Consider the following 10,356-nt stretch of genomic DNA (forward strand, 5'->3'; position numbering starts at 1 on the left):
CAAACACGATACGACAGTGTTCTAGGAACACTCTTGGAGGTGAGTTTAGAATAGACGGATAGAGCTCAATACCATGAGCGTGTATACACAAACTTTACGAGCCTTGAAATATGAGAAATTTGGTCTTTTGCACATACTATCAATATAATTACCGAAATTGGAAACCTCCTAATTTGGAAACTTTCCAAAAATGGAAAGTTTTATCGCATATCCTTTTACACTTGTCGAGGTCACTACCTTAGGTTAAGGAGTGAGGATCTCAAGAGTCCTCAAATCACATCCATTCATCGTACATCTTACGATCATAAATCATTGTCAAATTTTTATTTAAAATTAAATATAAACAGTACCTGACGAAAATTAACCGCACGATGTACAATAAACGAACGTGATTAGAGGACCTCTAGAATCCTCACAAAGAATCCGTAATCCTCTCTCTAGGTTATGGACTCATTTGGTCCCACAACATTATCCCTTCCAATCACCATTTTCTAGAAGAAAGAACTTTCCTTTTGTTAGAAATCCAACTTTACCCTCAAGCTCGATAGGATCTCTTCATTTCTTCTTTAACAGACTTTGAATATCGTAATTTTACAATCCAATCCAATCCAATCCCACTAACTAAACAAGCCTTAACTCACTAATAGAGAAAAAGAAATGAGACTGTGACCAATAAGTATGTTTTCATGAATGATCCAACCTCTACTTTCATTTTAAGAAGCTGGAACCCATTTCTTCCTTCCGCGTTACGGCATGCACCAATCCTTGACACTAAACGAGGGTCAAGTGTCCATTGTAGTATTTCAGTCTATAGAACCAGATCATAAGGCTGAGGGCCTGCAGGCCTGAGGCTTTTAGAGCAAGTAGGAAGCCAGTAGAAAAAGGAAAAGTTTAATTAAACCAATTAGAAACTTTGTCTTCTGGAGAGGAAACGAATAACAGTAGCAGTTGCTTTGTGATATTTAAGACCGATGAATCTTTCACTTCTGTCAAATTAAGAAAATGTCGTAAAGTTGTAGAGTTTATTATGAGAACTCCTGATAACTCAATCTAGCTTTAAAAAAGTTGACATTATTCAGACAAATGACCGATTTATTGTTCTAAACTACTTTAGCTTGTCGGAGTGAAGATCTTGCTTGTAATGCAAGAATCAAAAGATTTGAAACAGTTCCAATTTTCGAGACAGCATATATAAAGGAGCAGAATAAATTTCGGTGTCTGCAGCCTGTGGTCAATCAACGACCGCCATGGCAGACACGAAATGGATTATTCAAGTTAACGAAGAGGTCGATAAGATGCAGGATCTTCCGATAGAGGAGGAGCATTGGAGCAAGGGGTCGATATACAGATTGCCAACCTGCATCACGGACGTTAACAAGAAGGCCTACAAGCCCCAGGTGGTCTCCTTCGGGCCTTACCATTTCAATAATTTAAATCCAATGGAGGAGCACAAGCGCCGTGCGCTTGTCCATTTCCTGAAAAGATGTGGGAAACCTGTTGAGCTGTTCAACAACACGCTGGCTGAAGTGGTGCAGGATTTGAAGGACTCGTACAATCCGCTTGAGCCTGAGTGGAGAGGTGATACAGATAGATTCTTACAGCTGATGATTCTGGATGGCTGTTTCATGCTGGAAGTCTTGCGGGTTGCTTCTCATTTAATGGATGATTACGCTCCCAATGATCCCGTCTTCAGCAACCACGGGAAGCTCCATATGATGCCGTACATCAAGCGCGACATGTTGATGCTTGAGAATCAGTTGCCGATCCTGGTTCTTGACAAGCTGGTTGCGGTTGAGAGCAATTACGCTAAGGTATACGAGTCCGTAATGTAGAGAGTGTCAATCTCACGTCAGGAAATCAAATTGTTGCATAATAATTATATAAAATCTCGAACCTCTGCATCTGCACCCATTACCAATTGATTTTCGTGGGATGCTAATAACCTAACACATAAGATTCTGTATCCCATGTGGGATGCTCATGTTCTAACACATAGTCCTCTGTATCCTATGTTGATGTTTTTCGTTGCACAATAATCTCTATTTGTTTTCTGGCAGGATGAAGGGTTTGTCATCAAGCTCCTAATCAAGTTCTTCTCCCCCGGTACAGCAGCCTCAATCATGGGAAAATGCGTGCACGCATTGGATGTGTATAGGAAGAGCCAGCTTCAGGGAGAGCCCCATTGCAAAACAGGTCACTGCAGACCAGAGACGGTGAATCGTCACGGGGAAATCATCTGGTCAGCGACAGAGCTCAATGAAGCCGGGATCAGATTCAAGAAAAGCAAAACCACTAGCCTCAAAGACATCTCATTCTCCGGGGGAGTCCTCAGGCTCCCATCCATCATTGTGGATGACACCACCGAACCCATGTTCTTGAATCTGATAGCGTTTGAGCGCTTCCATGTTGGGGCAGGCAACGAGGTCACATCCTATATATTTTTCATGGACAATATCATAGACAATGCCAGAGATGTTGCCCTCCTACACTCAAAAGGTATCATCCATAATGCCCTGGGAAGCGACAAGGCAGTTGCGGATCTTTTCCACTCACTCTCTAAGGACATAACGCTTGATCCAGACAGCAGCCTTGATGCGGTGCATAAGATGGTGTATCACTACTGCAAGAAGCCTTGGAACGTCTGGCGCGCCAATCTCATGCACACTTACTTCAGGAATCCATGGGCTATTATTTCCCTCATTGCCGGTGTCTTCCTCTTCGTGCTCACTATAGCTCAGACCGGATACTCCATATATCCCTACTACTTTCCAAATGATGGTTCTCCCACCTGTGCATGTACTGTTAACAATTCTACTAGCCCTGCGCCTCCGCCTCCACCAAACGCTGCAGACTCCACCGCACCATCAAGATTTATAATTTCTTTCGTTCTTATATCGGTTGTATGGATGCTTACAGGTTGAAGATGGTTTTGATCATTCCCAACAATCATCTGTGGGTTTTGGGAGGTTTCTTTCATAATTCTTCTCCATATTTGTTTGAAAAATAAGCTAGGTGCTAGTCAGACGGCGGGTTAGGGCCTAGCGTCTAGGCGGATTTAAGTAAATCTACTGTATTTCGTGTAAATAAGTGTCTTTTAAAAATATATATATAATTTCATCATAAACTAAAAAATAGAATGACATATATATTATAAAGTATTAGAACACAATGAAAATACGATGAGCAAACATATAATGTGTGTTTATTTAAATGTTGAATAAGTCTCTTATAATTTATTGGAAACAATAAAATGCAAAAGAAAAGTTATCTATTTTATATCGAAGTAAGTTGCAACCTAGGCAGGTGTCTAGGCGGGTTTGGACGGCTAGGAGGGTGCCGAAGCTGTCTATGTGGGCGCCTCAACAGGTCCAAGCGCCCTTTCTAAATTTTCAAATTCCTAGACAATAATCAGGACGGTGACCACTCGCCTAACGTTTAGACGGGGATCTTTAGAACAATAGTTTGAATGATTTCTTGTTTGCTCGATGTCCAAGAAACACCAGATTCATTTATTTTCCATCCATAAAGAATTCGTCAGTGAGGGAAAATGCATGTTGCAAGATGACGATTTCCCGAAATAGTAATTATATAATGATTGATTTCATAAAAGTACTGATACATGAATAATACCCCGATTCTAAATCTTTCCATACAATTTTCAGTCCTCACAAAGAAAATTTGGGCCTGCTTCAACATCTTCTGTACAGAAGCTCCTACTATCCATCTACATGGAAAGAGTGGGGGAAAGACCGTGTGCCTGCCGGGGCCTCTACGAAAGACCAAACTCCGCATTCTTTCATATCTCGAAATGCAACTAACCAAAATCAGTTGAACAATTTGGGTTCTACAGTCCAAGAAAAAAGTGACTCTACTTGCGCGGGCACTTCAGTCATATTACCCGAGAGCTGCTCTTTATCACTTCATTTTCCGATTCCAATCAAGGTAAGCTGCAAGAGATAATATAGATTATCAGGCTTCCCCCAATAGAATCCAAAGAGGAAATGACATCTAACACAAGAAAGAAAGAAAAAGGAATTACAATGTTGTTCTCAGGCTTCCCCCAATAGAATCCAAAGAGGACAACTGGCAATATATTGCAGGCTATGAGTACGAAAATCATCAGTGCATGCATTCCCATCCATTCCATCACAATAGCCAGGCGCCTATAGCCACACACATCGACCTGAGGGAAGAAGAAGAAGAAGAAGAAACCGTGCAGTGAGAAAACTAGGAAGGCCGAACCATAAAGTACTTATGCTAAGACGGTGTCATGTTGAAGAGAAAATTAAAAGACATTGTGAAAAAAGTTTATCTCAAATTCCTTGACTTGACTTGAAACCCTACCATCAAGTAAATTGCAGCGAAGAGAATTCCAGCAGCACCAGCTGTGATACACATATAACTGAATGTGTAAAGAGCCTTGTTAATATGCATGCCTGAGAAAAAAGAAGCATAGAAAGGATAGTTTAGTGATAAAAAAATTGCAGCTAATTCCATTCTATATGTGTGTGTGCGCGCGTGTGTAACAAAACTGTACTGGAATTGCGTACCAATTAAGTCGAGGGTGAGGCCTAAGACTACAAGAGACGAGGATGAAATAGACCAGTGTAGGATTCTTTCCCGGTGATCCTGCATTTGGAGGGAGTAATAGTTACAGATATGAATCCTCTGAGGAAGAAAAGAAGTACCTGATATGAAGTTTTCTCACCTTAAAATGGACAATGATGTGCCCGTAGTGCAAACCAACCAAGCAGGTAACAATAGCCATCATTGAACTGCAACGACGAAGGGCAAAGCAAATAAATTTTAAAACACAAAAAGATTAGAAACAAATAACTAAAATACATGTCTCTCGAAATTGTAATGTAATCGGATTCTGTAAAGAAGTAAAAAAAGACACCTCAGAAGTCCTTCAGGATCAAAAGGGGCTTGGCACCAAGAAGGAGCATCGGCAGGCAACGGGCCATAATCAGGGGAGTTAATACTGCATTGCTGTAAAATAGCAATTAAAAGTTAAACATTACTAATGACAGTGAGGAACACTGCAAATAAATGAAATTAAGTAAAGGAAATAGATTCTTACCTCCGTTCGTGCGTAGACTGGTCTTTTATATAAATGCTCAATCCCCAATATCGTACGATCAATCATCCCAACTGCATTGCAAGCCGATCCTGTGTCACCCCGTACTCCACATTTTACCTACAAAAAAGAGATGAGTATAAAAGCGGGATATATCTTTATAAAGCAAAACATAAGCCGAATTCTCAAACATATTATGAAAAATTAAGGTAAGAACTAAGAAACAAATGATGGAAACTTACTGAAAATGTTTTTGGTGCAGAGGAGGAATCGACAGGAATCTGGTACTCCCAATCAGGAACATATAATCCGTATAACAATGACAGGTATATCGTGGTGATTATCAATGCCACCGCCCTGAGAAACAGGGCATACATTTTTTAAAATGGAGCAATATACACATTAGTGTTAGAGTGGTGCAGAAAAACAAAAAAATAGGGCTACTAATGCAGATAAATATTACTTACAATTGAGATCGATATTTCCTGAGCAGCGATCTTCCTGAGTTGACATTACTATCACGCTTTAGCCAAATCTCGCACAATGCTGCTACAATATATCCAATCGCAATTCTCTGTGAATAAAAGAATTAGTTAACTTTTCTCTCAAGTTTCTAACTTAAGAAATAACCCTACTGAAATACAGCATACCTGTAGAATGCCCATCCATCTCATCTTTGTGATATCAACCCCGAAAGTAAGATCCTTGACGCGATGGAAAAATCCGCCTGGACAAAAGATATGTCGGACATTGCTTAGTATACAAAATCTTATAGTTTGCAAATCAAACTTTGCAGTAAAAGTCTTTTGTATAAGACATAAAATTACTAGTTCACTATTGCCATATGAACATATCAATCAAATGTTAATAGCTTGACAATAGAGAAAAGTTTCGGTTTTACTGTCTAATATATTAGTGTACCTTGAAGAAAAAGGCCTAATGCTAGAAGCTTCAGCGTCCGTAAAACTGCTTTTTTCGTAGCATCGGCTCCGCATGACGGTTTCTGTACGCAGAAACATTTATCTGTTAGCTAGCTTCTTCTTAAAACTGTGACGGAGATCACGTAATCATGAAAAAAAAAATGAATTGATGGAGCAAGAAATGTGAAGTGTACCTTGTAGGCAAGTGCAAGGGAAAGACCAACAATAAACAGGAAAAATGGCATGACTAAATCTGCAAGGGTTAAACCATTCCAAGGTGAATGGTTAATTGCAGGCAGGATTCCACCCACGTCGTCCACTATTATCATCAGCTGCATCAAACAATGGCAAGCAATTATGGAAACGAACATAACAGGATTCACAACTACGGGCGACTACGGATCGTGTTCGATTTATCTATTTATGTTGGTATCATGTTCACGTGAAACAACGAGCTAATCAACATGTCAAATGATGTAATAAATAGAACAATACAAGCACTCGTACTAAAACAAGGTATGCGATTATGAACAGAGTTCTATTAAATGTTTTTATATTCGTCCGAGTTAGTATAGCACAAGTTATGTAAGATGTATTTGAAATTGTAATTAGATTTTCGTTTTTTTATGAAATATTGAAAGCAGAAGAGAAACTGCTTTTGCACTGGTTTCCAAGTGGCAGGAGTTAAATGGCATTCAGAGCTTTTTGACATAACTCAAAGCAAGTAATGCCTGCAACACGTAAAATATTTGATAAATTGACGCCATGCAAATTTATGGATGGACCAACCAGCTGGAGTTGCAGTGACTGCGGGCGAAGCCGACATACTTGGGACGTATGACCCATCTCTACACGTCAGATGCGATAGATTTGGTACATCAGCCCATCACATGAGAGTAAGGAAAAAGTAAAATACCCATATTCCGAATAGGAGAGATAGAAGCTTATCTACAACATCGTATGTATAACACGAGAGTGTTTTTGATAAGAGTGCTGTATTTGGATCACATACCAAATGAATAAGAACCGACATGTTATCCAAATGTGCATACTAAATTTAAAAAATAAAAACCAACACGTGATCCGAATGCTCATACTAAAATTTTTATAACTACATGTAAAATAAAATATATTCCGGTTATATATAAGAATCTATCAAAAGTGGAGGTAGATTTTAGGCGCTCGGTGGTGGTGGAGCTCCAAGTCACTCGATGCAAAAAGCAAAAGACAGAGAAATGGGCATTGATTGAGGAGGCCGGTGTCTTTTGATCAAAGCCTTGCAAAAGGAGAGGCAAAAGCAGAGACAAAAGGAGGGTGTCGTGTCCATTGCATTTGATGTCACATGTGAATCGAGATCGGATTGGCACACGAATATTTACAAATGGATTGATCACAATAATAACAAGATGATTAAATCGTTTTTTTTTCCTTTCATTAAATTACGTAATTAGTCGGTGGATTTGTATTATAATTTAGATTTCTTCACTGAATTAAAAATATGTTAATTTTCGTTTTTGAATTTGACAAAATCTGATAATTGGTTTTTCCATTAGGTTAATTACGTGGCATCAAGATTTAAAATAAAATTTAAATTTATTAAAAATCTAGTATTTGAAAATAATAATTCCAAGAATTTTAAATAGTCAACATGTTTTACTTTTAAATAGATCGGTGGTGTGGATGCGAGAGGCTGGAGGTACGGGGGTGGCGCGGATGGTTGGAGGTACGGGTTTGGGGTGGATGGCCGGAGGTAAAGGGGGTATGTAATTAATTTTTTAGCAAAAACATAGAAGAAGATATATAATTAATTTTTGAGCAAAAACATAAAAGAAGAAAAATTATAAAGACTTTTTAAGTAAGATTTTTCATGGAATCCCTGAAACCTCACAATCTAATCTTAATTTTCATACTAATATTATGTAAAAAATATGCAGAATGGCATTTTTGCGATAATTTCCTTAGCATTTATCAAAAGAAGATATCGATTTTAGACCGACATTAGGATTGAAAGGAAAGAACACAAAGACATGAAATCGATTTTTGACCAAAACCATAAGAGAAGATAATGAAATTAATCATGATAACCACAAAAGAGGCATACCATTTTATTTCGTTGATTTGGATTTTTATTATTTTCCATTTCTTCAAACAATCAAACAAAATTGACCGGAAAGAGTCAACAAAGAAGAGATTTTTTGCCACAATCTTAAATTCCAAATTTTTCATAGCAGATCACATTCATCCAACTCATTTAAGAACTAAAAACGAGTAAAATACTGAATTAGAAACCAGTTCCGTTCTTCTAAATTTTATAGTGTAAAATAACTCCCTAGGGTTTCAAAACGAAAAACATATAAGAACAATAACATTAATTTATTTCTTAGGGGGCTAGTTTGGGGTCTATTTTAAGTAACATGAGCTACTTAGCAACAGTTCGTTAGTCATCAATCATCCATTTTGTTGACAGTTACATACAAACAAACTGAGGAAAATTTTGAGTTTTAACGAAATACTTTCGACACTGTAGTTTAACAAAAAATGATATTTTTACTCTAAATAATCACTCTGATACTATACTATTCACTTACAACACATTTTTATCATTTTAATTAAATCTCAAAATTTTCAAACTTTTTTATTAGTTTCCTTAAAAAAAAAAAATGAAAAAAACCCAAAATGAAGAAAAAAAAATCGAAACGGTGCCGTATCACCAGACGATTGAAAATTCATTTCGTTTCCGTTTACGGCATCGAAAAGCGTTGTATCGTTGCGCCTTTCAGCAAAAGGCAAAACTAAAATCTACCAAATGCCTTCAAATATTAACCATTAAAATTTATTTTCATCAATTAAAATTTATTTTTATCTTTTTTCATTACCAAAAATAGAAGGCAAAAACAGAGAGAGATGAAGGAATATGAAAATCCAGGGAAAGCAGACGTTACCGCAACCGTGAGTCCACGAAAGACGTCAAGGGAAACAAGGCGTTGCTGCTGTTGCCACGACTTCGAAGGCAATGACGGCACCGCTGCTTCTCCGTTACTAATATTCTTACAAGCGGCGCCCCCGACGCCGGTGGGAGGCTTTGATATCGGCTGGACGGCCATCTCAACATCATCGTCCATATGACCATCACCGCCGGCACCACCACCACCACCGATATTAACGTTCTTACCCATGATAAGATCCATCATACCACGTTTTTCATCGTCCAAGTACACTTTAATAGGCTCGTACATCGCCATATCTCCCTACCCTATTATGGACTCCGCATGTAAATGGACATGATATGCAAATCAGATAACAAATACGAGAAATTTAGAGTAGTAACATCGCTCGCAATCAGAAGAAAAAGGAAACAAATATATGGAAATATGAATCTTCAATATTGGCAACACAAACCTGATTTTGGAGGGCAGGAGATATCAAATAAAAGAAAATAAAACTCCGACTATTTTTGTTTTGGTTTGGGAGGGGGAGCGGAGCCGCAAGGAGAAGAGGCAGCAGTAACTTGCAGGACTGCGTTGGAAATGCTCCCCAAGTTTTCTGGTTTCTCTTTCTCCTCTTATGCTCCTCTAATTTTCTCTCTCCCCTGTCTCTGCATTAACATATATTATATTATATATATACTAAAATCCAAACTTCTGTTAAAGCAACTCCAGCGTTGGAGCCCTCTCCTCTGGCAATACACTATTCAATCCACCTAATAAACAGTAACTGCCCTTAATGAACAGTAAGTAGCCCTGGCAATAGAATTTGCATCTCCACCGTTACACTTCAATAGCCCTGGCAATAGGTAATAAAATATTAGTATTTTTTTATTTATAAAATAATACAAAATAATTTTAATTGTAATATCGGATAAGATTTTTAATCGTTCTCGTTGCGTCACGTGTCATTATCCGAAGTATTATTAAATAATACAAAATAATACAATTATTGGTGATGGATTTCTGATAAGATTATTAACCAATCACGTCGCGCCACGTGTCATAATCGGTTCACAATATTTGAGGATAGATTTCCATCAGATTTTTAATTTTTTAATTTTTTTTAATTTGTAACTGACACTTGCTTTTTTTAATTTTTTTGTGACGGCGACGCGCCCCCACGCGCGGGTGGGGTGCACGCGCCTGACACAAAAAAAATTAAATAATGCGCTGACGCCACCCTGGCGTCAGCCCCACCTCGGGCTCAAGGCCTGGCAATCCCTCACGGGCCTGGCCCTCGGGCCTCCCCCTGCCTTCGGCCTCCCCCACGCTGGAGCATCGCCACCGGCCCTCGGGCCATTGTTTTGGAGCCCTTCCCCCGAGCAAAACCCCACGCTGGGGATGCTCTTACTCTTATAGGGCAGTATGC

At 38.6% G+C, this 10,356-nt stretch overlaps 2 protein-coding genes across 4 annotated transcripts; one reads left to right on the forward strand and one right to left on the reverse strand.

Annotated features, from left to right (window-relative positions):
- Positions 1-1,159: 1,159 nt before the first annotated feature.
- Positions 1,160-2,979, forward strand: LOC137730654 (UPF0481 protein At3g47200-like). Its single transcript, XM_068469627.2, has 2 exons — positions 1,160-1,811; positions 2,058-2,979. Exons 1-2 carry the CDS (start codon positions 1,248-1,250, stop codon positions 2,919-2,921), a joined length of 1,428 nt encoding a protein of 475 aa, XP_068325728.1. The 5' UTR covers positions 1,160-1,247; the 3' UTR covers positions 2,922-2,979.
- Positions 2,980-3,568: 589 nt separating this feature from the next.
- LOC137732020 (uncharacterized) lies at positions 3,569-9,617 on the reverse strand. Of its 3 annotated transcripts, none has more exons than XM_068471303.2 (14): positions 9,400-9,617; positions 8,943-9,253; positions 6,195-6,332; positions 6,002-6,083; positions 5,731-5,807; positions 5,548-5,654; positions 5,323-5,437; positions 5,084-5,200; positions 4,901-4,992; positions 4,709-4,775; positions 4,551-4,629; positions 4,345-4,436; positions 4,040-4,183; positions 3,569-3,947 (listed from the first exon to the last, which is right to left on the reverse strand). In XM_068471303.2, the coding sequence occupies exons 2-14, from the start codon at positions 9,240-9,242 to the stop codon at positions 3,921-3,923; spliced, it is 1,437 nt and encodes a 478-aa protein (XP_068327404.1). In that variant the 5' UTR covers positions 9,243-9,253; positions 9,400-9,617; the 3' UTR covers positions 3,569-3,920. The 3 variants fall into 3 exon arrangements, with proteins under 3 accessions (XP_068327404.1, XP_088544465.1, XP_068327405.1); XM_088688339.1 differs by having other exon boundaries at positions 8,943-9,263; positions 9,396-9,597; XM_068471304.2 differs by lacking the exon at positions 8,943-9,253 and having other exon boundaries at positions 9,400-9,599.
- Positions 9,618-10,356: the final 739 nt, after the last annotated feature.

Source organism: Pyrus communis, chromosome 16 (assembly GCF_041283825.1).
Source record: "Pyrus communis isolate YQ-2024b chromosome 16, ASM4128382v1, whole genome shotgun sequence".
NCBI classification, from domain to species: domain Eukaryota; kingdom Viridiplantae; phylum Streptophyta; class Magnoliopsida; order Rosales; family Rosaceae; genus Pyrus; species Pyrus communis.